At 38.1% G+C, this 26,199-nt stretch overlaps 5 protein-coding genes across 9 annotated transcripts; 3 read left to right on the forward strand and 2 right to left on the reverse strand.

Moving 5' to 3' along the window:
• Positions 1-165: 165 nt before the first annotated feature.
• On the forward strand, positions 166-4,595 carry LOC140790049 (ATP-dependent Clp protease proteolytic subunit 5, chloroplastic-like). The gene is made up of 9 exons (XM_073139958.1): positions 166-577; positions 668-772; positions 849-966; positions 1,045-1,137; positions 2,114-2,159; positions 2,258-2,330; positions 3,583-3,617; positions 3,715-3,803; positions 4,099-4,595. Exons 1-9 carry the CDS (start codon positions 462-464, stop codon positions 4,297-4,299), a joined length of 876 nt encoding a protein of 291 aa, XP_072996059.1. The 5' UTR covers positions 166-461; the 3' UTR covers positions 4,300-4,595.
• A 2,359-nt stretch (positions 4,596-6,954) lies between these two features.
• LOC140791147 (histone-lysine N-methyltransferase EZ1) lies at positions 6,955-14,274 on the forward strand. 2 transcript variants are annotated; one of them, XM_073141555.1, is made up of 17 exons: positions 6,955-7,080; positions 7,186-7,287; positions 7,367-7,707; positions 8,665-8,826; positions 9,069-9,153; positions 9,548-9,697; positions 9,788-9,835; positions 9,922-9,993; positions 10,103-10,815; positions 11,088-11,238; positions 11,882-12,102; positions 12,318-12,449; positions 13,095-13,185; positions 13,278-13,325; positions 13,396-13,524; positions 13,739-13,816; positions 13,885-14,274. In XM_073141555.1, the coding sequence occupies exons 1-17, from the start codon at positions 7,033-7,035 to the stop codon at positions 14,068-14,070; spliced, it is 2,757 nt and encodes a 918-aa protein (XP_072997656.1). In that variant the 5' UTR covers positions 6,955-7,032; the 3' UTR covers positions 14,071-14,274. The 2 variants fall into 2 exon arrangements, with proteins under 2 accessions (XP_072997656.1, XP_072997657.1); XM_073141556.1 differs by lacking the exons at positions 6,955-7,080; positions 7,186-7,287 and having other exon boundaries at positions 7,565-7,707; positions 8,660-8,826.
• Positions 14,275-14,537: 263 nt separating this feature from the next.
• LOC140791148 (protein trichome birefringence-like 6) lies at positions 14,538-17,544 on the reverse strand. Of its 3 annotated transcripts, none has more exons than XM_073141558.1 (6): positions 17,401-17,507; positions 16,601-17,321; positions 16,324-16,516; positions 16,062-16,252; positions 14,979-15,137; positions 14,538-14,893 (listed from the first exon to the last, which is right to left on the reverse strand). In XM_073141558.1, exons 1-6 carry the CDS (start codon positions 17,453-17,455, stop codon positions 14,569-14,571), a joined length of 1,644 nt encoding a protein of 547 aa, XP_072997659.1. In that variant the 5' UTR covers positions 17,456-17,507; the 3' UTR covers positions 14,538-14,568. The 3 variants fall into 3 exon arrangements, with proteins under 3 accessions (XP_072997659.1, XP_072997660.1, XP_072997658.1); XM_073141559.1 differs by having other exon boundaries at positions 17,404-17,470; XM_073141557.1 differs by having other exon boundaries at positions 16,601-17,544.
• An 825-nt stretch (positions 17,545-18,369) lies between these two features.
• On the reverse strand, positions 18,370-21,111 carry LOC140791495 (uncharacterized). The gene is made up of 2 exons (XM_073142091.1): positions 20,451-21,111; positions 18,370-19,139 (listed from the first exon to the last, which is right to left on the reverse strand). Exons 1-2 carry the CDS (start codon positions 20,905-20,907, stop codon positions 18,589-18,591), a joined length of 1,008 nt encoding a protein of 335 aa, XP_072998192.1. The 5' UTR covers positions 20,908-21,111; the 3' UTR covers positions 18,370-18,588.
• A 361-nt stretch (positions 21,112-21,472) lies between these two features.
• Positions 21,473-24,254, forward strand: LOC140791571 (probable cytochrome c oxidase subunit 5C-1). 2 transcript variants are annotated; one of them, XM_073142213.1, is made up of 2 exons: positions 21,473-21,612; positions 23,766-24,254. In XM_073142213.1, the coding sequence occupies exon 2, from the start codon at positions 23,812-23,814 to the stop codon at positions 24,004-24,006; it is 195 nt and encodes a 64-aa protein (XP_072998314.1). In that variant the 5' UTR covers positions 21,473-21,612; positions 23,766-23,811; the 3' UTR covers positions 24,007-24,254. The 2 variants fall into 2 exon arrangements, with proteins under 2 accessions (XP_072998314.1, XP_072998316.1); XM_073142215.1 differs by having other exon boundaries at positions 21,487-21,612; positions 23,796-24,254.
• The last annotated feature ends 1,945 nt before the right edge of the window (positions 24,255-26,199 follow it).

Consider the following 26,199-nt stretch of genomic DNA (forward strand, 5'->3'; position numbering starts at 1 on the left):
AAGAGTAAATTGGTTATATGTTGCTTTCTTTATTAATATCATTAGGGTAGATGTTTTTATAGTTTAAAGGGCCAATGTGTGCTAAAATAGAAGAATAAATGCATGTAGAAATAAGTAATAGTTTATAGGTCTTACTATAAATCTATAAGACTATAATTAGAGAGCATTTTAGCTGAATCAGGGGATGATATAAATATTAGAAAGGAGGGCGTGAATTGTAAAATCGTGGAAATGTAGGGCGTGAATTGTAATAGTACTCCCTCGTGAATCCGACCCATTATCGTCCGAACTGCAACTAAGAAGCAATTACGATAGAAATTACCTTAATTAATTTCCAGACATTGTTAATCTTCTACACACCCAGATCTCTTTCACCGAGAGCCAACTCTCTCTCTCTCTCTCTGTCGAGAATTGGATAGAACCCGAAGAAAAGAAGCACAAGGAGCTCAAAGAGAGAGGAAATGGCGAGCTCCTCTCTAATGGCAACGCTTCCTTCCCCACTCCAATCTCTCCACGGGAACCCTAACCGAACACTCCGCCTCCCATTCCACCACTCCCTCTCTATCCTCTCTCAAAGGTATTCCTTTTTGCTTCTCTCCGGCCCCTTCCCTTTATTTTTTTTTCTCTTCTTTAACCAACTATTTCTTTCTTCATACATCTCTCGCAGGAAAGTTAAGAGTCTCGCGGCTACCTTCGTCTCCCCTAAGGCCGCCTACTCGAGTGGCTTCTCGGCTCCGCACCCATCTCAGAAAAGAGGGCTCTGGTCAATTAGGTTGGTCATTTGTTTATCTTTCTTGATTGGTTGGACCTGGTTTGCCTTTTGGGTTGATTTTGATCTTTTTTTTTAGGGATGATTTGGCGATGCCATCGTCGCCGTACTTCCCGGTGGAGGCGCAAGGAGGGCAAGGGCCGCCGCCCATGGTGCAGGAGCGGTTCCAGAGCGTCATCAGCCAGCTCTTTCAGCATGTAGGGTTCCAGGGAGTATGGGTTTTGGTTAAATTCTTGATTTGAGAATAGGGACACTAAAACGTTACGATCTTTCAGAGGATAATTCGATGTGGTGGTGCCGTGGATGATGACATGGCGAACATTATTGTGGGTCAGCTTCTGTATCTTGATGCTGTTGATCCTACCAAGGTATGTTCTTTTACCTTTGTTTTTTTTTTTTTGGTGTTTTCACTGGTTAGTAGTGGTTATTTATTAGGTTGGAATAGTTTCATGTCCTAACTTTGTTCGATCACATTCTCCCAGAATCTTAGAGTAGTACTCATGAGTTTGATGAAGTTTTTAGTTTTGCTCGTATGATGCTTTATATGATTTGAGTATTCAAATTTTAGCTAAACTAAGGCACTAATGCTAGAGGTTGTATTTCTCTCCTTAAATTGTCTGAATTCCTAGGCACCTTTTATTTTATGGTCTAGGTGTTTCTTCGGAGTTTAGTATTTCTCTTTGCCTGGAAATCATCCTGTTTCTTCATTGATTCTAATTTATATTATTGCCCTTATGCTTGCCAAGTTATGTCAAGCTGCCTTCTCTATTGTTGACAATGTTGGAACTCAACTGACCTCCTTTTGCTCTGAGACTGTCTGTGCTTTTCAAAAGACACAAGCCATTCATTCTAAGAAGATGTGGAGACTTGAGGTTTAACATGATGTTTGGATGCACATTTACTTGAACTAATGTCTCTTGTAATATCTCGATCTAAAATTTGAGCTGCTTGTTAGCAACTAGAAAATACCTGATTTACTGTTGATCTCAATTAATGTCAAATAACATCTTAATATCCATTCCTTAATCTGACTTTCGACCTGCTTTACATAACAAATTAGGTTTTTTCTAGAAACTAACATTGAATGCCTGATGAATAAAGGATAAACGAATTTACTATTAACTATTCTTTTCTAATGGGTTTATTGAGGCAAAGATGTTCCAGCTTGACATAGCTATGTTTCTTTTGTTAAAGTGATCTATTAAGAACTTTTTCATCCTATAGGAATGAACAAAAGCTTATGCTTACTAGCTTTCTCATTTAATTTCTTCTAAACTTCCTTGAATGCCAATTTACAAACTCTATTGCACATAAGTTTCTAAATTTTCTTGATGTTCTTGATAGGATATTATCATGTATGTAAATTCTCCAGGAGGATCAGTTACAGCCGGTAATGACTTTGACTTCATGTTAACAGTTCTCTTAGATCCTCAAAATTATGGGTCAAGTTAGTTAATATTTCAGTTGCATGCATGTTTTTTCTTTTAGGTATGGCCATATTTGACACAATGAGACATATCAGGCCTGATGTTTCCACTGTCTGTGTTGGTCTGGCAGCCAGGTATATATATTTTTCTCCTGCTTTGGTTTACAATTGACACCAAGCTTCTCGAGTTTTGAGTTCATTATGCAATCTGTAAAGCCTATCAGGAACATTTCCTTTTTCAAATATGAATTATCTAGGTTTGGTTGAACTATAAGTCTATAAGATGTTCAAATCATGTGTACAGTTGCTGAAATTTTTTGTTAGATGTTATGGCTATAGGATATCAGTTGCTAAGACCTAAATATCCAGATTGAATTTGATTCCTTAGATTTCCCTTCTTGGCTTCCTCCTGACAAGTAGATTATATAATGTTGATTGAAACTTTGAAACCTGAACTCCTTAAGTTTGATTTTCTGTATTATAATGGTATTTCATCATCTGATAGTTTATCATGCTAAGCAGCTAACTAGGGCATCCTGGGAGAAAGTTTGTAGTAATAATACTGTTTCATCTGGTCTCATTTATGTATACAGTCTTGGTGTTAAGAAGAAATAAGGGTCGGTATTGTCTGCACAATTCAACTGTCTTCTTGTTGTATGTTTAGCTGCAATACGTATGGGTTGACTTAGAATTGTCATTAACCAAAAGCTACATTGTTCAACCGCAAAATTTTCCTTTTCTTTTTCTTCTTTTGCCAAAGCTCAAGATTTGTCTTTGCCATCCTATCTATCATCTGTATGCTTCCTATTGTTTCTCAGACATTAAGGTCAGCAGACTGAATTTTTTATGTTCATCAGGATTAAGTTTAGGTTAATTAAGACATCTCTTTCACGGAAAAGCATGCGGTGCAATTGGAGTTAGGTATACCTAGATATTTATTGGGCTGCAAAGGAACAAGAGATACTTTTACAGACCAAGCCATAGAACTAGAAATATACAAAATGACAAAGCAAAATCAAAACGAGGATCTTCCATGAAAATAAAAGATTAACTACTCTGATAGTTAGAGGCCACTTCTACCAGAAAAGCTTTTGTTCATCGTTATGTTTTTTAGACTTAGATTTGCTAATTTACTGTCGGTTAAAACCTATATATAGTTATGTAATTGTTAAAATATTAAAGGTTGTTATGTGACCTAAGCAAGTTGTAATTGGTTTACCACTCAAAGTATACTTCGAGGACAATGATTTCGATATGCCTCTTTCTTTTCTTTATTGTGTTTTCTGCATGATTCGTGAATTTGATTGTGTTATGTTGCCTTTCTCTTGATCATCATTCCACATGGAGTCACTGACTTTGCTGTTAATGTTTGTTTTCCCAATGACAGCATGGGTGCTTTCCTTCTGAGTGCTGGCACTAAAGGTATTTCTTGTTGATTCAACTACATGGACTAAATGACCGAAACTAAGGGTAGTTTCCTGCTTGGTCTTCTTGTTTATTGTAAAATGAATAAATGCAGGGAAAAGGTACAGCTTACCCAACTCCAGGATAATGATTCATCAGCCTCTTGGAGGAGCTCAAGGTGGACAAACTGATATTGACATCCAGGTAAATTTTAAGCTTCTGTTGAATATTTTTCAACCTTTTGAGGATGTAGCAGTATTTATCTCTTATAGTGTTATGATTGACTCTACAATTGCCATCTTGGGAGGTTAGAGTTAAGCAACTTGAAACAGATATATCAGGAACTTTCTTTTGCAGATACTCCACATTAATGCTCTTTTTCCTATCTGTGTCTTAAAGCATATTGTTGCCATCGGGAACATGGAGTCTCCTATTTGCAGCTTTTCAGTAAAAGCTGGCTCTTCTTTACTAATAAATGAACTCTCTTGCTTGGCTTCAGGCTAATGAGATGCTACATCACAAGGCCAATTTGAATGGTTATCTAGCATACCATACTGGTCAATCCTTAGAGAAGATCAACCAAGATACCGACCGAGACTTCTTCATGAGTGCCAAAGAAGCTAAAGAGTATGGCCTAATTGATGGTGTCATCATGAATCCGCTGAAAGCCCTTCAACCCCTACCAGCTACTGATCAGTAATGAAGTGTCTGTACATGGATTGTTGGTATTATATATTGATGACAGATCAGAAGATCTAATCATGTTATTCTGTCTTCGGGAAGCTTGCAATTCCAATCTCATGGCTTGGATAATATAGCTTATGTTTCAGCTATATTGAGACCAGGTATGTGCGAGTTGTTGAATGTCATCACAGATTAGGTCTATCTGCAGTTTTCCTTTTATTTTTTGTTCTAAAACAGGACTGGACTTACAGATACATGTCTGATGATAGTGAATTCACATCATTACACAAATTACTAGTATCTTTACTTCAATGCCATTTGTTGTTGCTGTTGAATCTGAACTATTACTTCATTTCACCAGCTTGTGTATCAATATCCGTAATTTTTGCATTTCTAGAAGTCACTCACTCGTTACTTTGTTGAGCTATCTTGCCTCATCATTGATTTATAGTTATACTTGCTAGCTGCAGTTAACATTCTCTTTTATTGGTCTCTCGGGAACTGTACACACTCAACGCCTGTGGCCTCTCTTTTCCTGTTCTCATTTCGACGCACAAATCGTCATTGGATATGTTTTCTATGCAGGTCTAAAATCAGAAGAGCAAAATAATTAGGATTCTTTCTATTTTGTTCTTTTGCCAGGTAAGAATAATCTTTTTGGAGAAGTAAAAAATAAATAAAATTCTTACTCAAATTGGGAGTAGCAGCACCACTGAAAAAATTGTAGGCTTACAATTCCAGAGTTCTGCCAAGAAAAAGAGACATCGAAGGATTTATTCAATGGATAATATCTTTATGATATTAAATAATTCTGAGTTCCTGTTATATTGATCTTAAATACACGACTTTATCTATAATTATTGAAATCTGTTCTTATCTGCAATAATTGATTGAAGCAAAACCTCCATTTCGAGCAATGTGTACCAAAGAGAAAATGGAACTCCAAATACATTGCTTTCAGAAAAAAGAAAGAAAATAAAAGGCCATCCTAGTCCATGGGTTATAGGTAAAAGAAAAGAAGTAGCTCTTTCTAATATGTACGTTTAGATAATTGAACACACATAGCCCTTGGAAAGTTCTCAACTGTAAACTCCAATAAATTGTAACTTTGGTCATAGATCGGTAAGACTTGGCTACAACGTGACTTAAGATCACCCTAGTTGCAAAGCACTACACTAAATCTATCAACCTCGCTAGACTAAACGAAACATGGATTCCCATCATGCATGCACACCTCCTTACGCCGTGCACCTCCTTCGTATCTTCTACTTAAATCCTCATCAAAACTTTAGTTCACAAACAAGGACAAAGAGAGAGATGGAGCAAAGCAAGCAAGAAGGGGAAGAGCCCTTAACCACTCTGCTAAAGAACTCCTTCCATGCCCTTAGCCTCTCTCCCTTTCTCCCTCTCTCCTTCTATTATCCAAACTCACCATTTCACCCTCTTCAACTTTTTTCCACTTACTAACTATCTTGATCCGCCTTCTTGAGACCTCTTAAGCTCTATTAACTGGCCATGTCATTAGGCTTCAAACTAAGGTCTCATGGGCCTAGTTGATTTGCAATCTTCTTCATTGATTTGCATGAAACAATGGTGATGTGGGTGAGGATGTTCGTCATGCTGGTCGTCGACCGGCACTACATTTGGAGAAGAGGTGAAGGAGAAGCGAGTCGAGAAGGTGGGTGGCGATCTTCTTGGCTTTCGCTTTTGCAGTATGACTTCGAACAGATGATCTTTACTGTGATGAACGAGGCATTGGTTGATGGCATGGGATGGAGTTAATTAATGGACTTGTTCCTTGGTTAATTAGTTAGCCAAACAACTACTTAGATAGGTGTAGTTAGGACTGTTCCAAGTTCTTCTATTGCTGTGGAAGTTCTTGTTCTTGCAAAGGAGAGACGCAGAAGAAAGCCAAATCGTGTTTTTTTTTGGTGCCTGTGACAAGGTGTCGAAGTTGTGCAAAAGTATGTGAGAAAATCCAAGGGGTAGTTTCATATTTCTTCTGTAAGACTTCTGATAAGCTTCGACCCATTGCATCTAGATATATTCTGAAGTAAAAGAAGGTAAGATTGCATACGTTATTACATCTTACATTAAATTTAGTAGAACAGACCATTCAAGTCAACTCATACACTTACCCCAATTACGACTTATTTGCAAGATAATTCTACTTTATAATCACATTAGCAAATATGAACAAAAATACGAGTTCATTGTGCATCGGAAGTTCGGAACTACTCTGGCTTTGCAGTACACACACACACGTATATATATATATATATATGAATTTCTATGTAAAGAATGCATAGATCTATAAAAACATTACACTTTATATTTGAAATAGTCAATATGTTCTATAAATAACGATAAGTTGTTTGTAAACGCGAGTTTTTGTCTATTTTTGCTAATATGTTTATAAAGTAGAATTAATTTGCAAATGATCCTGATATTACTCGATCAATCACAGCAATCAAGTCCACAAATTCCACCCAACCAACGGCCAGGATCAAGTGCCTTTAATTGGGACCACGCGCTGACACTTCTGTTGTACCCACTCATCATAAGCTCACCGGAGAGCCACACATTCTTGTGGGACCAAAGCCTTTTGTAATGCCACGTCAGATAGGGTCTTCTTTGTAGGTCTCTCTTTAGAGTTTTTTAAAAAGCAACAAAAGATCACCATCGATGCCAACAAGTACTCTCAGAGCCCTGACATCTCCCTCTGAAAGGATTCTTCTTCTTTACCGCCATGGTTTCCTCCTCCAGAGCCGCCGATTCCTCCTCACATCGATCCAAGGTGCGATTTTTATACGATTTCTCGATCCAGAGATTCGAATAGATTACATATCGTAAGTACCAATCTGAAATCTTAGGCCTATTTCGTGTCAATTTTGGTTTACAGCGGTCGGATGGAGAGCAGGGGAAGGAGGGGATTTCGAGCCTTCCGTGGAAATTAACTCAGTTAAAGAAGCAAATCCAGGCCTCTCGATTGGTTTCCGTCAAGGTATGCAATCCCCACCTCGTCTTCTCGTCAGGATTCCCTTAAAACAACACGAATTGAGATGCGCAAGTTGTTACAATAGGAAAAGATCGAGAGAAATAGGAAGAGTCTGCAGCTCCACACGTGCCATCTATTTGATATGGCTGCGGATGCGGAGGCGGCGACGAGGAGTTCGTCGAGACAGTCCGAGACAGTGGAGAGCATGCTGTCCGTGCGAATGGGGAAGCCCCTGTGCTGTTTGAGTGGGTGGGATTGGGCGAATGGATCGGGGGAGAAGGAGATTGGACATAGCCTGGAGGAGAACTTGACGTCGGGGAGCTTGCTGTTTGGGAGTGGCGGTGGCCATAAGAGCACCGTGCCCCTCGTCAAATTTCCGTTTGTCGACAAGATTTCACCTTACACTACTTGGATGTTCTTAGACAAGTATTGCTATGTTTGTCAATTTTTCAATTGAAGTTTTTTATGTTTATTATTTCGTAGAATGCACTGGCAATATATGTTACCTGTAGTTTATGCAAATAGAATTCCCGATAATATCTTGTTGTTTCAATTGTTTGGATATTAGCCCGAGCTTATATAGATTTAGAAGTAACTGAGTGAGGTTTTAGAAGTGGGGATTTTGTGTGTGTGTATGTTTTTTTTTGGGGGGGTGGGTGGGTTCTTAGGGCGATTATTAATGTTCTACCATAATGCTGATGACTATTTTTGTTTGTTCTTTCTGTTACATTAAAAAGTAAGTATTAGTTACAGAAACACTTAATAGAGCTGAATGATAATAAAAATCCATATAGCTGGACCCGAAATAGTCAGGACTAGCTTCTTGCTGATGTAGTACTAGCCAAGACTCTTCGGGAGAAGGTTATAGTAGAGATGTGGTTTGATACTTAATGAGGAAGCTCAGGTCATTTGTATGAGCTTACTTTATGCTTTTGAAGCAAGGTGGAAACTTGGTATGTTTCTGGAAAGCCATGACAAACAAGCATCTAGGTGTTCTATGCATCTTCAATACGTAAGATTCATGGTTTCATGCTAGTGGTAATCATATACTAAGTATTAAGTCTTCATAATAGGACATTCTTCTAGAGTTTTCCCAAGTAGACATTCGAAACTATCACTGCAATAAATTATCAACAAGAGAAATGCACTTGTAAGGTCCTGGGCCTCCTGGCTCAACGTAATCTTAATCCTATATTTTATATGTTTGGCTACATGATGTGCTTTCAAATAAGTTACTCTGTCGATTCAATTGTTTTTTGTTTATCACTTTTCTATCATCAATGTTTGCTGGATGATAATATTATACCAAACATCTATTGTACAATAATCTAGAGGTTATATTGTTCTCCTGTTCTTTACTCTACTTTATCTAACACAGCGCAGAAATCAAAGAATGGCTGATGACCAGTCAGTTGTTGGGAGGAGAAGGATATATTACGATCCAGATGATAATGAAGCACTAATTTGTAGCGACAGTGACGAAGAGATTCCAGAACAAGAGGAAGAGAGGCATGAATTCTCTGAAGGAGAAGATCAAATGTTATGGTAACTACATATCGTGCATATGTTGCCTTATTCTCTTGATAGTTATTCCGTGACATCATTTATACTCCTTTCTTTGGATCAGATGCTTTCTTCTTGCATAAGAAGATTAACAACCAAGAATCACAGGAATCCTCAACTAATTGGACTTGTTGTATTATACTTATCATAATTAGATATTATTGTACATGTTAGTATATTCCCATGGAGTATTGATATGGCACTGTTGATCCTACCTGATGCAGGAAAGCCCTTCAAGACCATGGGTTATGTCAGGAAGTTCTGAATATCCTCTGCCAGTTCATTGATGCAACTCATTTGGAGATTCAGGTATGTCAGCTATAGAAGAAGATTTACAATTTTGACAAGATGTTTCTTAAGCTAGATTACATTTCCACCCATTGCACTATGACCTAGTATCACATTACATGCCTGTAAACTATCAAACATGTAACAACCTGAGCCTCTGGTGTGACATGATAATGCTGGCTGTTTATTTCCTTCACATTTTGTTCTCCCAAGAATCTCTCATGGCCGATGTTTTAGATAGTTAGGAGAAATTCTATGACACCATGATATTGAGTCATAATTCAGGGGGTGGAAATGTAATTTTGTGTTTTATTCGACATGCATTGTTCTGTTGGCCTTTATATATTCATACAGCTGTCTTCTAAAACGAAGCCATGAGGGTTCCTAAATTTCATGGTGTATGATGGAATTGCAGGAAAGATTTGGCAGACTTGCTGAGGAAAATGAGAAACAAGCAAATAATTCTACAGCTGATGATGCTGTGTGCGAAGGTCCAGTTTTCCTTGACAAGACTCTTGATGCGGCTTTAGATTCTTTTGATAATCTCTTCTGCCGAAGATGTTTGGTAGGTGTCATCAGTACTGATCATTTCTTCTTTTATACGTCTCTTTAGGTTCTTTTGTGATGACTTCACTAAATACACTGGTGTTTACAGGTTTTTGATTGCCGCCTCCATGGATGTTCTCAGAATTTAGTCATGCCAGTGAGTCAAAATGCTAGTGATTATTTCTAAAGTAACCACAAAAGAAAAAAGGATTGCTGATTTATTTGCAAACTTCTGTCTGGCAGAATGAAAAGCAGCCTTATGTCTTTGAAGTTGATGAGGTTAGGAAACCGTGTGGTGATCAATGCTACCTTAAGGTATGTCTCTTACACTTAGGTCCTGATCGTCCTATCATAACTCCTTGTTAAATGAAAAAGTACTGTTGTTAATTGGTTAATCTATCTAACTTCTTGTTATACTTCACAGAGAAGGAAAGGCATTCTAGATGTATGCCATGATAAGCCAGATTGTAGTGCCAGAAAAGGGACAAAATTTAAATCTGTGACAGAGGAACTTGATACTGCAGTACTCTCTGAATCTGAAGATTCAAATCCCAGTGATGACAATGTACGGGATACTGTATCTATGCAAATATGCACTGATGAGGACAGATCAGTCAATTTTTCTTCAGGAACTGCTGAGGCAAGCAGGACACCTAATGCTGAAGCTACTTTCCAGACAGAAATAATCAATCTGAAAATCCATGAAAAAACTGTAGGAAAGCGCAAGACCATAGAGCATGAAAGCATATTAGAGGGAGAAACTGAGCCTACAGAAACATTTCTGGTTTCTGCTGATAAAAAGCAGAAGAAACTAACATCTTCAGATTTGTCTTTGGCTGGTGAAAATTTGCTGCATGATCATCCTATTTCCAAGGCTGATAATGAAGATCCAGATTCTCGAAAACACAGTTTAAACCATTTTCAGGAGGAAGCTGTTGATGCTTTCACTGAGCATCCTTCTAAGACAGATAACTGTTTTGGTGATCACAGTAATGCCATAGAAGATGTAAAAGATACTGATATGGTTTCTATGACAAAGGATTCATTCAGTTCCGGCAAAGCACAAACTGCTTCTTTTTGGAATACCATGGAGAAAGATCTTTATCTAAAGGGTATAGAGATATTTGGGAAAAACAGGTATATCTAGGAAGTATTCTTATTTGTCTGTTCTCCTTTTACTATTTAAAAGTTTCTTTTTAAGGAAAGTGTGCCCGGTAAGATTTATTGAGATTCATTAAGTTTACATAGAGAGATCCAGGGGCAGAGAGGGAGAAGGTGGTGTAGAAAGAGATTGATCCTTTGAATTCTTACAATGTTCCGCCACTTCTAATGCTAAACTCTTGCTTCTCTCATTGTTCTCTAGCAATATTATTTTCTTTACTTGCTCGACTCATTGCTTTTTTCTGCAGTTGCCTTATAGCTAGAAACTTACTTTCTGGCTTGAAGACATGCTTGGAGGTATCCAACTACATGTTTAACAATGGTGCTACAATCCCAAGCAGACCGTTGTCGACAAAATCAAGCTTAGATGACTTTGGAAAGGCTGGCCCGGAGTATATGGTGTGTGTTAAAGAAATTCTACAATGTACTTATTGTATTAAAAGAATGGAAAAGCTGCTACTGGTAGTCAGTGCGATATCTACCTACCCTACAAGTTCTAACTGACATATAAACATAGTTAGTTGCATGTTAACAGGAAGAAGTCCACTTTTTTTTATTACATGCAGATATTTGTTTCAATTATGTTGAAAAGTATATTTTGAATCAATATATTTAAGCATATGCTTCACGCAATAGATGCGGTTTTTGGTTAATCAATAATATGATATCATTGTTTATGTAGCCTTATTAGATGTGTCACTTAGTGTGGCGGTAAGACTTGCTTCTTGTGTCAAAGAGGTCATGAGTTTAAGTCTTGGAAATAACCTCCTCATAGATGAGTGTAAAGTTGTATATCTCTCTTTCTAAGATTGCACGTAGACAGGAGCCTCATGCATCGGGATTCCCTTCTATTTTTCTCTTTTTAATTTACGTAGACATGTTGGCTTAGCACAATAATGCTTTTCCATCTTGTGTGAAAATTCTCTTACTCATGTTTAGTTGTTGAGTGTGATTATATCTACACTGAGCATCTGATTCATTGACTTACACTATGATAGCATCTCCATAATGCAATTTTACGAGAACTTGTTCTTGCTTGTAGGAGCAAGAGATGCCCATAAGAACTCGAATTTTTCGTAGGAGGGGAAAATCACGGAAGCTTAAATATACCTGGAAATCTGCTGGCCATCCAACTATTTGGAAAAGAATTGCTGATGGAAAACGGCAATGGTGTAAGCAGTATGCACCATGTGGCTGTCTGACGATGTGTGGGAAAGAGTGTTCTTGTATGCAAAATGGAACTTGCTGTGAGAAATATTGTGGGTAGGCACTAAACTGTCCTTCCTCAACATATGAACCTGCAGTAGACATTCTGATTGGGAACTTTTCACTATTCAGCAATTAAGCTGGAAAGAGATATTAAAGTAACTTGCGAAATTCAGTTTAAGTTATCAATTCAGTCTTTCAAAATTAATATGCCATAGATGAAGTGTGAAATCCTCTATTGAATCGACTGATTTTGTATTACAATTTTATAGGTGCTCCAAGAGCTGCAAAAACCGATTCAGAGGGTGTCATTGTGCCAAGAGTCAATGCAGAAGCAGGCAATGCCCATGCTTCGCTGCTGGGCGTGAATGTGATCCTGATGTTTGCAGGAACTGCTGGGTTAGGTAATTGGTCATGGTTATACTACCTTTCAGTTAAATTTAAAACTACCTTTCAGATACATTTCTCTATAGCATGCTTATACTTTTGATGTCCATTTGTTGTTCTTGAGGGTTGATGTTAGGCTTCAGGGCACGTCTGTGCTTATCCCTTCTACTGCACAAGCATAAAGACAAACAATTGCTGATCTTCTATTTTGGAATGAACAATCAAGATTAGTTAGTTTATAACCAGAAGTAACAAATCAATGTAGGAATCTAATTAGTTGGCATTTGCTATATTTGATCTTACAAAGAGTATCCACCTTGTGCAGAAGACTTACACTCCTTGTTAACCTTCTCTTCTGACCCTTTTTCCCAGTGTGGTCTTCATGTCACCTTCCATGATCATGCTCTTTCCTCTCTTAAATAGTTATTACATGCTGCACCTGTGCTGCCTTGTTTCATTCGCTGCGCATTGCTTTGCTGCACCCAATGCTGCACCCCACAGTTGTTCATTCCTCCAGATGAGATAGTCAGTTAAAGCAAACATACCTCCTCCATCCTACTCTTATCTAAATTGGCAGAAGTAGCCACAGGATGAATGACCATATATAGAAATGTGATATAGTACATAAAGGTTATTTACTCTCTATACCCACTTTCTTGCAGCTGTGGAGATGGTTCACTAGGTGAGCCACCAGCACGAGGTGATGGCTATCAGTGTGGAAATATGAAGCTCCTCTTAAAACAACGGCAGAGAGTGAGTACAGTAGTGCCATATTATTGAATGCTTTCTTTAAATGCTTTAGTTACACTGTAACGTGCTTTGCTGAATGTTTACCATGATACCAGATTTTGCTGGCTAGGTCTGATGTTGCTGGATGGGGTGCCTTTATAAAGGTCAGAAAGTTAAGGCTCTGCAGAATATAGTATCTTGCTTTGCTTCTAACACTGTTTGACATAATAACAGAACCCTGTTAATAAAAATGATTATCTTGGAGAATACACCGGCGAATTGATTTCCCACAAAGAAGCAGACAAACGCGGGAAGATCTATGACCGTGCAAACTCATCATTCCTCTTTGATTTGGATGATCAGGTACCAGTTAAGCTTCTGTTCTACCACATCGACTCGTCAGAAGAACTGCTTCTCTACCTTATTAGATTAGCAAAAGACTTTTAAACTTTTGACAAATTTTTATGGATACTTGTGGAACTGACCAAGTCTACTCTCAGAAGACTTAGCTAGAAAAAGTCGAAAATGATATCTGTTTGCTTGGTTAAACTATTTTCACTATGTTTTCTTTATGTAGTATGTATTGGATGCATATCGCAAAGGTGACAAGCTCAAATTTGCAAATCACTCGTCAAATCCTAATTGTTATGCAAAGGTATTTTTACTCGACTCATCTAATTCATTCTGATATTACCTTCATCATTTTAACCGTATCTTTGTCAGGTAATGTTGGTAGCTGGAGATCATCGAGTCGGTATTTTTGCCAAAGAACATATTGAAGCAAGCGAGGAGCTTTTTTACGATTATCGCTATGGACCTGATCAGGCTCCAGCCTGGGCTCGCAAGCCAGAAGGTTCGAAAAGAGATGATTCAGCTGTCTCTCATAATCGAGCTCATAAAGTTGCTTAACATGTTGCAGTTTCAGAACATCCACATAATCAAATTGTAGATAATATATTTACGAGGGAAGACCAGCTTATCAGCACAATTATTAAATTTTTTACTTAAATTCCTATATAGATCGTGTATTGATCTTGTGTAAAGAATGTCTGTAGATAAAAATCATAAATATTACATTCTTGATTATGTTAATGCATACAGCCTTTACATGTATTGATGAGCTGTGTATCAAAGAGCTTGTGCTTACGGTTTTCCTGATCTGAAGATTCATCAATGTTGAGAATGATTGAGAATTATAACGAAATAGGTCTTCTAGGATCCTAGGTATTAACATTCCGACATGTTTTGCTTCATTGTCATTATCACAATAAATCCTACTACTTGGCCTGAGGTTTCCACACTTGAGAGGGAAGAAAAAGCCCACCAATGGAGGCAAAAAAACTCGAGCAATATATGCAAAGAATAAGAAGACCATAGGAAGAGACAATAGCCTTCTATCATATTTTCTTATAAAAAATGGTTATGTTTTCTAGCTATTAAATAGGAATACAATAACTCATTCCATGTATCTGGAACTCCAGGAAGACACCAATGGCTACAATCTTGAATGCTTGAAGGAGGCCCTTTTCCAGGGTTTCTACCATATATAGATGGATGACCATCTATTCTAAGTCCAGAAAGGTTTGTTATGTTCAGAATAGTAACAGGGGTTTTCATTTGTTTTACAACTTCCTCTAAGATCAATTTCTTTTCAGTAACTTGTCTGCCAGAAGTATCATTCAGGGGCTGGGTGCTTTCCCTGCAGTGTCCTCCAGAATTCCATTCGCCGCCACTAATGAGGAAGTAAAACAGGAACTATGAGCAGAGATCATATGCAACTTTTGTTTTTGTTAGCTTCAAGGATATGATAAACTAACCTGAAATGTGATGGTGCAGAGCTTCTGAAGAAAACTTGGGTCCTGCGTGGATTGACATGCTGTTCGACCCATGACGCCCAAGTCTTAAGGGCTTTTTGGAAAGCAATAGAAACATCAAGATGGGAATGAACCTGGTCTCCTTCCTGATAGTAATTGACTCTGTAGAGTGTTTACAAAATGCAGTGGTTTATTAGACGCTCACATTGTACTGTCGCAGTAAGAGATTTGATTATGAATTTTGCATGCTTCCGGATTTGACGATAATAAAAACAAACTCTTATACGATGACCTAATATAGCAACCAAGAAAAATAGAATCCAATGAATGCAACCAAAAGACAGAATCCAACCTATGGTTTCATGGAGCTCAACATGTAACATATAATTAAATTTGCAAAGTAGTTATTCTGATGGTTCAATTACCACCAACAAATAAAAGGCAGACATAACTTTATTTGAATTTTGTTCTTCGATTTTAATGGTCTAATGCTCGAGGCAACTGAGTTAGCACCTCAAATTCTTTTAATAACACACTATTACTCTGCAGAGAAACCTTTCGCCAAAAGTTTAAAAAAAAAAATTCTATTGCATGAAAACTCTAAAAGAAGTTTACTGGTTCTATTGCATGAAAACAATCTCAAGTTATATACCCCAAAAGAAACAAAATCCAAAAGAACAAAACTTGCTGTACAATTAGATGCGAGAAGCAAAGTCCAGCTTATAAACGATTTGCTGGTGTTGTAGGTTGAAAATATAGTAACTCAGAAAAATCAATAATTTGAAATGGAAAATATATAAAAAAGGGAGGAAATGATGGCTAAGATGGATATCCCTATTAGGATATCTGTTTATGTGCTAGTTTATTTGACTTTACTATATGACATAAGTCACATAACTACCTAAACTTACAGTAGAGCTCAGACAGTGTAAATCTTATCTAATGTTGAGCAACTATTTGAAATTTAGAAGCATAGGTCTACCAAGTTATAAATTCAAATATCAATCTGAGAACATATTTAGCTCAAAATAAAGTTTGAACCATTAGCAAATGTTATAGCTGGAGGACGGAAAGTAATGCGCTCACCCAGCTTTCGTTTTTTGGTGGGACCACCAATGAGCAGTGTTAAATACAAGTATATCAGCTCCTCTCCATCTCGACGAACTCTTATCTATTGTATCAATTCGTAGTGTCTTAACACGCCTTTGCCCTATTCTTGCCTTACTCTCGTGCACCAAGAAATGAGTTACATAGTATTCAACACTGCAATTGTAGTCCTGAAACAACCTTTGCATATTAATAATGTTCAAATGATGCTAATAAAAATACTACTACTATAAGTATATACCAGGAACTTGAACTTGTAGTTCCCCCTTTCTTTTGTGATCTTTCGTCCACGAGCTTCCCGAACTCGTGTAGGATCTGAAATAGCTCCTTGTAGTAAACACATCATAGATTCCCATTGGTTCCTATTTATGGAATCCCCAACAAACACCAGTCTCTTCCCTTTAATCATCCCTAGCATTTTGACTGGGTTGAATCTGAATTTAGCCCAAACAATCATAAATCCAGTTCAACCAAGCATTAATATCTCACATAAAAAAAGAAGAAAAGCTTAAGGGTACCTTGGTATGTTGCAGTGGTGTGGTTGCCACCTCCATTTCATATATTTTGCATCCATTCTCCCATTAGCTTCGCAGCTAAACCCTTCATCTATAAAGGGGCATGATTTGCTTCTGTAGAGAGGATAAGTCTCATCAAGAACCCAATTTCCATCATATATATCACAATGGTTTGCAACCTCACTTTCATTCTTTTCCGCAACTGAATCAGTGATCTGTTCAAAAGTAGTCGAAGAGATTGCAGGACTGTTCAAATTTTGCTCCTCAAATTTCTCATTTTTCAACCTTTCGCCATCGAATGGATTGTTTTCTCCTTCGATACTGGAATCTAGACCTTCCCTGGAAACGTCAGAGCTTTTCAATCTATGAGCACTGGTCAAATCACCAATCCTCTTCACCTCAACCGAGTGCAAGGTTTCTTCAGAAGAAGTATTGGCTCTCCCCGGAAAGTAATCATTCAAAATGGCATCTTTCTCACCGAATACCGAATTAACTGCCCCTCTTGTTGAATCACCATCATTTATCACATAGGCATCTACCAAGATCGCATCTTTAACCTCCCTTCTTGAATCCAACGCTTCCCCAGAAAGATTAGCAACTTCCACCATGTGGGCTTCCTCCAAGACGGGGACTTCAGTGGCATCACCAGAGAGATTGCTACTAGGAGGAGCAAATGCTCGACCTTTTATGGATTTGAGACCTCCAATGTACTGGAGCTGGGCTTCTGTAGAACCCAAGGGGTTAATGTTGAGCACCCAAAAGGAGAAAAGGAAGCAGAAGAGAAGAGAGAAGGAGATGGTGACCACGACTCTTCTGGGCTTGATGGAGAAGCTCCTCTGCCGCTCCATTGCTTCTCATGAGAGAGCTTAAGGGGCATAACACACATGAGAGGTAATGATAAAAGCCAGTGAAAACAGCAGTACACAGAGGAGAGATAGTGAAGAGGTTTGGGTTTGGGTTGGGTTTAGTGGAACAAGTGGTCTTAAGCACTTCATCGTATGAAGTGGATCATCTCATCTGTCTCTGATGCATGAACTTAATGCAATCAAATACTTGGCAGCTGCCAAGTATCTAGATGTAGTATTTCCTACGCTGCAGACCATCTTCTTAACAGGTAGTGGGAGGTGGTTTCACTAACTGTTCCTTAATTTAGGATAGACTAAATTTTGTTTCGAGTTAAAGAGAGAGAAAAAAATCCTTAATCTAGTATAGCTATGAATTAGGTGCTTTTGGTTAACGAGCAGTGACCCACTTCATTTATCTTTCCAACTCCTAATTAGTTGGTATTTATGAGGTAGTTAGGCAGTCCTTTTTTAAGGTTTATTTTTTTCCCTTTAGATTATATCAAATTCTCATCAGTTACTAGGAAAATCACATCAAATCTAGCTATTTGAAAATATCAAGTATCTGCTGTTATGATTGAAATATTGGCAATTTAGGAACACATTTAGGTGGCGATCTGCAAAAGAGAGAAAAAAAATAAAACACCTAGATCCTACTCATGTGCCTCACAGTTAATAAAAAGAGAAAATTTTGATCTTGGATTCTTAGCAGTTAGCACACACATTCCACCTATCTTGAGTTGGGACCTGAGTGCACTACAAGGTACGTTATGATTCCGTTATCTGAAGCAACTGGATGCATAATTTTATCAGCCACAACTCAAAAGTATTTTACTGTTAATTGTCATTCTAGCCGTTTTGTGATGATAACTAACCAACAATTTGCAGCTCTATTGAATGGATGTCTTTTATAATCAAATTTACTCCATATTTAGTACATAAAAATTTGACCACATGAATTATGATTACGACGCAAATCCTACAATAATAAGCTTTAAAGTTATAGGAAGTAGAATGATCCTCATGTCACATGAGTTTGAGAAATAATAGAACAGACACTACAACAGCACTAAAGATGCTCCCCCTTAATAATGAGTATGATTTGATTGAGTGGCTTCCAAAGCGAAGAACTCAACAAACACGACTATCTCAATTAGCAACAGGAGAGAAAATCCCCTCTGCGAGGAGATGCGTCTTCTTGGTGAACCCAAAACCAAAAAGATGATTGAGATATACTTTTCTGTCCTTCACCGTGGCCGATGTGGCTATCCGATGCATGGGACCGATGTATCGCCCAGTAACTTTTGCCGTCGCCCAATCATCTGAGCTCTCAGCCTCTCTCGATGGTGTGCCAGCGATAACTAACTTAGTTGGTGAGACCAAAAGTAGACCATCTCCTCTGCTCAGTGAGCCTTCAACTTTAACCACACTTACAACTTCTGTCTTCAAGTTGATCTTAAAAAGATCGCCACCTGAAGTATGAACAACAAGAAGATAGCCATTGGGATGGTATACAATCCCATTGAGCCCGATTAAGTTGTTGAACCATCCCTTCCTTTGAACAAAGATGTTGTTCTTCATAATTGATAGCAATTCACCATTCAAGCCCACCTTCCAGATCTTATTTCCTTTTGCATCAGTAATGTATGCAATCCCATCTTCATCCACAGCCACATCATCTGCATATGAAGTTTCATCACCTAAAACATAGAGTATAACTAATGTCAGAGGCAGAATGCAAATCTGATATTGCACAAAAGATGTACATATTCTAAAGTTAAATAGCAAACGCTACAGCATTACTTGGCAGCTAGCTCAGGAGGGGTGTAAAAAAGATGCTCAAAGTTATATGACAAAAAATCTAGATAGAATAAGAGGATTATGTTGGAGGCTTTGAGCTCTGCAGCTAACAGGGTTTGGATAGTTGGATGCCAAAGCTATTCAAAATTGTACGACTTTTCAATTTTCATATAATTAGAAGAATGACGAAAAGGATTACAGATGTTGGGCCTCAACTAGATGGTAAAGTTAACTATTTATATCATCCAGAATAAGTATAAAGCTAACAGAACTAAGACAAGCAGCATATAGCACATACTACTTTTACATACATCAACTAAGTTGGCATTTAAAGATTACTGATGTTGGAAATATATATATTTGTCCTTTAATGTAGCAAAAGTTAGAACTTAGAAGATAACTTCCAATAGTTTTATAGAGATCATCACAAAGAATTCTTCTTTTTTTCCAAAAAATATAAGAGAGATAGAGAGATAGAAGAACTATAATAAGAGTTGCCAAAGAAAGGCTAGAGATAATCTCTTGCAGTAACAGAACTATAGCTAGAATCATGGCAAATGGCAAATAAAGGTAATAAAGCACCACTCAAATAGAATTTGCATGACCAAAAACTAAATTAATATAATCTGATGGTCACATTTATATCGACAAGAAACAAGAATATACTTACCAAAGAAAACCACTCACAAGTCACTATAATTGTCTCAAAAGAACGAGGCAGCAACATGCCATGGGGAGTTAAAGATGTTATAATACAACTTTCAAGAAGACAAACACCCACCCGGCAACATCTAGATGAAATGCAATTTTCTGGGTTAGGTCATTGAGAAATAGTGGAATAGTCTTATCCTAGTGGCTCCTTTCATCAAAAGTGAATAACTGCAGTTCTCAAGCACAAAACCTAGGTTCGAATCTCCTTGCAAGAAGTGTGCTGGAAAGAATTATGCAGAAATTATGGAAGCATATCACACATAGGATTTGTAATTGGGAGCGCCGGCCGATGTTATCCATCCCACTTAGCCTACAGGTGATATTAGTACTCAATAGAATGTAACCTAAATTTATGTACTATTAAAAAACGGCAAATTAATTTTGACAGTCCATAGCATCATAGCCGTGCAGTTCTTCTAGAGCATTGATATATATAACGGCAGAGACGAAGAGCGCACTCAAAATATAGATCAAAGGGGATTTTTGGTAAATATACTAACTTGGACCACTGAGTCGAGTGAGAAAGATCCGGACCCAGGATTCCATATCGTACGCCGCGACGGCGCTATATCGAAACCCTAAAGCATCGGCGTACACGACAAGAAGCCGCCGTCTCACCTGATCCACGGCGATCCCCAGCGAGGAGTTCCCGGCAACGTCGGGATCCTTCAGCACGACCCTCTCCTCGGCGACAGCGGTGCCGCGGGGCTCGGCGATCTCGGCGACGCCGCCGCCGAAGAAGGTGGACACGAAGAACCGGGAGGTGACTGGATCCCACTTGACGCACTCGCGGAGCCAGCCGCCGCTGCGGTAGGCGAATGCAGGGGACGTGAGCTCGAGAGAAACGATAAGGGCGACGGGGATAGCGGAGATGAGGAGGAAGACGGTGGCGCAGCTGGGGAAGGTGGAGGTGGTGGCGCCGCGGCGGCGGCAGCAACCGCAGCAGTCGTCGGCCATGGGAGGGGACTAGGGAGGAGAGGGAAGTGGACGTTGGATTGGAATTAGAGGGTTTTTGATTTGGTTGGATTTTGGTTGAGGTGTGGGTTTCGAAGTAGGAGGGAAAATGGTCGAATGGTTAGGTGGGAATTTGGGTGATTATTACTATTATTAATTAGTACACAAACAGGTTACACTGACACCTTGCCAGTTACCACCCACCTTGAGAATTAGTAGTAAGATATAAAGACATTTATACATGTAGACTCTACTAAAATTTTAGCCAATACCCATCCAACCTAAGTTTCAAATGGTTGGATGAAACTTTATTTAATTATTGAGAAATAGCCTATAGTCTTCAAGAATGAAGGAATAGGTGCGTCGGTCTTGCAGACGATCCTATGCTTTAAGTATTGGCGGGGTCCACAGGATGGCTGATCCAGTGATTGGACCGGCCCAGTTGAATCCAAGTACTGGGCCGGCCCACCAGTTGTACCGATGCCTTCCGCATCTCCACCGTTCGTTCCGGTGTATAATCTCTTATACAAACTCTCAAAAACGTACGAAACTCACACAATATCGATACCATTATCGTAGTTTCGTAGATAGGGAGGGCTTTTACTATGGTTACAGCGACCAATAGATTGGGCTCTTTTGTTCTTCCTCCCTGCCAACAGAGACCAAAATCGACGACTACGCCGACCTCCCCCTGTTCCCGTGCTTCAGGTGTGCTCTTTTTTCTTGTAATTTTCTATGTGTTTGATCTCATCTCAGTTTTGATTTCTGTTCTGTTAATGCTTTAGGAGATTGTGCTTCGTTCTGTCCTCATAGTGTTCCTAATCTAAATTGCAATTGTTTATGATTGTGTTAGAGATCTGAGATGGGTGTGCTTTCTTTTCGATCGATCCGAATCCTTCATGGCTAAGTGTTTCTACACGAAAAATATTACATTTTGGCATGTGAAACATGTACTTCACTCAGTAGGGCGTCCTATTAAAGGGTATTTTTGTTCGAGTAGATAATATAGGGATGGCAAGGTGATAGCATATGCAGAAGCAGATGTTTCTTGGTTGTGAGGAGGAAATTGATGTGTCTGATAGGGATGAAAGCTGAGTGAATACATATCGTGTGGTGGAGATTTGTACTGATAACAAAATTTCTTCCTTGATGAGAAGTCGGATATGGATAGTAAATGCTTTCTAAACTTGTAATGTGTAACCTAATGTGTATCTAATGCTATGATAAGAACGGAATATCCTCTTCAATATCTGGATCGGTTGCAAGAAAGCAGTCCCCGCAACCGAGTGAAAATATTCACCAGATATTCTCCCGTAGTCAGAAAATTATGAAACCAAGGGTGATCGATCCGTGATTTTCTGATCTACGTTTTTTGCATTACGCCTTTCGCAGATTCATACTGTAACTGGGACGAAAATACGCAGGAATGAGGGTGAAAGTAGTGGTGACGGGTGGAGGTGATGATAAGGTTATGGATGATAGTGGAGATGAGGGTGGATGGTTTATGGAGTTTAGGGGATAAGGATGAAGGGGGAGAAGTGGCTGAGATCCTAAGGAGGAGGGAGGACTCGACAAACAAGGGAGGTTAGAAGAACACCGACGTCGAGACGATATTCCAAGGAGAAGGGAGGACTCGACAAATGAGGGAGGTTAGAAGAACACCGACGTCGAGATGGCGCACGACTAGGGCTTGAAGGAAGGGGAAGAGAGGTTAGGGTAGAGAGGATAGAAAGGAGATAGAATTCAAGATTCATTCATTATAATTATTTTGGTTGCTATCCACACCTTAAGAGGCTAACCAAACAAGCCAAAATGACAATTATTAATCCTAAAAATAGTGGACTCTTGCCTATCGCGTTCGAACGAGGTCGATCGCGTTCGAACACACAAATTACGTTCTCTGTCGATGCAAACGTATGCAGGCATTCGCACGCAGCCGAGTACGTTTGAACGCACAATTTGCGTTCTCTGTCGATGTGAACGCCTGCAGGCGTTCACAAGGGCGTTCGAACACACCCTGCTCCCTCTTGCGTTCGAACGCGATCTATAGAAACCTTATTTTTTTGGAATTAAACAACTAGCATAATAAGAAAAGACTCCAGCAATGTGTATCATGCTAGTTATATTTTCAATTACAAGGCCTGTTACATATATGGGTATGATATGTCTCAAATATATAGTACATCTCACGATCTTTGGAATATATAGAACTAACTAATTTTGTTATTCACACACAAGCACAAGGAATATCTGTATTGCTAACATATGAATATGCTTTCTGTAATGTAATATATATATATATATATAATACTCTATCCAATATTTCAATATGGATGCTAGTGCCAAAATATAGGACAGATGGAAAAGATATAATATCAAGGGCACAGATCAAATATATTTATGCACAAAAAAGAGGATGAAGGAACTGGACATTAAAGTATCTGATATATTTTAAACCTCTAATATCGTAATGACACTATTATAATTACAATAATCTTATGAAGGTGGACCTTTACCTGTTGGCTGGTGCTTGCTCTTCCCAAATATTTATTATTTTCTTCTTGTGTGCTTTATCAATTGTTACTTATTTTCTTTCCTCCATTAGTTGCCTGAGATTTTACTTTAGCACACTTTATGGTGTCGGTTCCAGAGCTTTTCTTGCCATTCATGTTTTCGAATCTTATAAGGAGCCTATTAATAGGAGAGAGAAGATATCAGAATATAAAACTATATATTTACTTTGTCATTGGAGGTTTAAAATAGGTTGAGTATGTCTGAATAGTGAATATAGTTGCTAGCTGTAATATAGGTGCCAATTTATTATCAAATGCTTCCTTATTTATCTATCTCCTAATTTCTAGGTTCTCTTTTGGAGTTCCATTTAAATTTAGCCTGAAGAAGAAGCAAATGGCGGCACATAAGATAGCACATGCTACGCTAAAAGGACCTAGTGTTGTCAAGGAGATCTGCATCGGTCTTACTCTGGGCCTTTTTGCTGGTGGTCTCTGGAAGATGCATCACTGGAATGAACAGAGGAAGACAAGGACCTTCTATGACCTGCTTGAGAAGGGTGAGATCAGCATTGTTGTTGCAGAAGAGTAGCTGTGTTGTCTGCGTGCTACTTTTACATTGAGGGAGTTCTTCCATTGATACTTTGAGCTTCAAACACATTGTTGCTCACTTAATGTTCTTGTTCAATAATATAGTAAGCTTTGACAATGGGTGTTGCAAACTTTGTTCATGCTTCACAAATAATGCTTTTTTGAATTTGCTGACGATTTGAGCTGTATAAGTGATGAGATATATCATTACATATATTGATATCATGGCCGTTGGCTTTGTTTAGTTAATATTGCACCTGGATTTATACTAACATTCTCAATAGTTCCATAAAATATATCAATAGAGTTTATAGTTTTGCATATGTTTTAGGTTCACTTGAACTGCAACACTGGAGCTATTTATGCTTTCTGTTCACTGTTGATTACATGTTTAGTTTCTTTCAAACCGAGGGACAGTCCTCATTGATCTTCAAAAGAGAAGGGGGGAAAGAAGGGAAAACTCTATGAGAAAATTAATGTTTCATCTCCTTTTTCTTGTTTAATATTTGAGAAACTGATTGTTCATCGATGTTAGAGAAGGCATGACTCTGTTTTCATTGAAATGTACTTTTCACTTATTTTTCTTGCTAAGATCTTCGGCTATTAGGCCTAATACAATTATCCATGCTTGGGCTGTATGGTTGCAAAGATCTTTGACAGGAACTGAAAGAAATGTTTCTTAGGAAGTACAGTAGCTATCTGATCAGAAATCTTACAGTTCTCAAAGAGGAGAAAGAGAGGAAGGCATCTGAGGGGCCGTTTGTTTTCATGTTTATGCAACATCTGTAATGTTAAATGAAAAATTAATATAAATAAAAATTTGATATATTCTATTTGAAATAATGTGTTTTGACAGCCACTTAATTAAAGTAGATCTTAAGATGTTGCATATGAACTCAACTTAGCCTTTGAAAAGAATATTTTATGGGATCCATAAAAACTAGCTTTTATATTGCACTTTATAGGTATAGATGCAGCCAAATGGCCCTGAATGGATGCACTGTTGATATTATTTGGGCATTGTTGGGCCAGGAAACTGATGTTCATAAAATAGTAGAGTATTTAACTTATTGGTGCCAGATATTTGTTTTTTGCTTGGTCAGGAGGCAAGATGGCAGGGCTTGACCCAAAGTAAGTCAACAATTTGTTCATGAAAAAAAAAAAACTATTTGCTCACATGGAGACTGCTAGTGATGGATCCAGTGAAACTATGAGCAGCAATCTAGTTTTCTCTTCTGAGGGTTTCATAACAATTCATACAAGTCTTATGATAGTTTTGCACTAAGCATGTATCATGGCACTGTATTACTTTGACTCCATTTCAGCATAGTAAATCTAATGATCTATATGCTTGTTTGTCTCTTGTAAACAGTTCTTGTTGTCTCAAAACAATGGGTAAAATTGTTGCATCCTTATCATGAATGAGGGTTAGGAAAATAAGTCTACATCCATTGTCTTCTTTCCAGACTTTGATGGTGCTTGACTGAGATGATAATTTGTTCCTTTCCTCTTTGTTTTTGTTGCTCGGATATTTAAGCACTATGCAGTGGTACATTGAAGGGATATGTTGCCTTTTCTTGTGGGGGATTAACTCCTCTAGTGCATTGAAATATCTCCAGATGAAAGGATGGATATGACATTATGTGTCTGTCCAGAATTATTAAGTATTAGATAAATTGCACTTTCACCTCTTGTACACTATGATTCAATATCATATACTCTTAGAAGAATAAAAGCTTTCAATTTAACCCTAAAAATATGTTAAAAGAATCAAAGGCAAGCAAGCAATAGCCAGGTGAGCAAGAAAAGCACGACAAGGAAAGGAAAGGGAAAAAAAAATCTATGTTTCAAGAACTTTGTGTCATTTTCTGCAACTAAACATCTCCCTAAGCAAATATGTCAGAGTTAGTAAATATGAACTGCATACTAAGATGTCAAATAAAATGCAAGGCTATTTAAAATAACGAAGAACCAAAAATAATCTCTAGCCCTATAAATAAAGAGAAAAATTACATTAAAAAGAAGCAAAATGACACTTTCATCCCCTCTATACAAATTATATATCAGATTAACTTTTAAAAAATAAAATCATACAATTCAATCCTAACGATTATCTCAAAGGATGGATATCAAAAAAGCATGAGAAACCAAACAAAAAAAAAAAAACTCTATATTTTAAAATTTTAAAACTATC

The sequence above is a fragment of the Typha latifolia genome, chromosome 6, assembly GCF_019914945.1.
Source record: "Typha latifolia isolate L0001 chromosome 6, TyphaL0001v2, whole genome shotgun sequence".
Taxonomy (NCBI): domain Eukaryota; kingdom Viridiplantae; phylum Streptophyta; class Magnoliopsida; order Poales; family Typhaceae; genus Typha; species Typha latifolia.

Coding starts and splice junctions, on each gene's coding strand:
- LOC140790049 (XM_073139958.1), top strand. CDS start 462: ATGGCGAGCTCCTCTCTAATGGCAACGCTTCCTTCCCCACTCCAATCT. Junction 578..667: donor CTCTCTATCCTCTCTCAAAG/GTATTCCTTTTT, acceptor CATCTCTCGCAG/GAAAGTTAAGAGTCTCGCGG. Junction 3,804..4,098: donor AAACTGATATTGACATCCAG/GTAAATTTTAAG, acceptor GCTTGGCTTCAG/GCTAATGAGATGCTACATCA.
- LOC140791571 (XM_073142213.1), top strand. CDS start 23,812: ATGGCGGCACATAAGATAGCACATGCTACGCTAAAAGGACCTAGTGTT.
- LOC140791147 (XM_073141555.1), top strand. CDS start 7,033: ATGGTTTCCTCCTCCAGAGCCGCCGATTCCTCCTCACATCGATCCAAG. Junction 7,708..8,664: donor ACTTGGATGTTCTTAGACAA/GTATTGCTATGT, acceptor AACACAGCGCAG/AAATCAAAGAATGGCTGATG. Junction 12,450..13,094: donor TGCAGGAACTGCTGGGTTAG/GTAATTGGTCAT, acceptor ACTTTCTTGCAG/CTGTGGAGATGGTTCACTAG.
- LOC140791148 (XM_073141557.1), bottom strand. CDS start 17,445: ATGGAGCGGCAGAGGAGCTTCTCCATCAAGCCCAGAAGAGTCGTGGTC. Junction 16,517..16,600: donor CACCACTGCAACATACCAAG/GTACCCTTAAGC, acceptor GGCTAAATTCAG/ATTCAACCCAGTCAAAATGC. Junction 15,138..16,061: donor CACCAAAAAACGAAAGCTGG/GTGAGCGCATTA, acceptor AACACTCTACAG/AGTCAATTACTATCAGGAAG.
- LOC140791495 (XM_073142091.1), bottom strand. CDS start 20,907: ATGGCCGACGACTGCTGCGGTTGCTGCCGCCGCCGCGGCGCCACCACC. Junction 19,140..20,450: donor CACTCGACTCAGTGGTCCAA/GTTAGTATATTT, acceptor TCTATGTTTTAG/GTGATGAAACTTCATATGCA.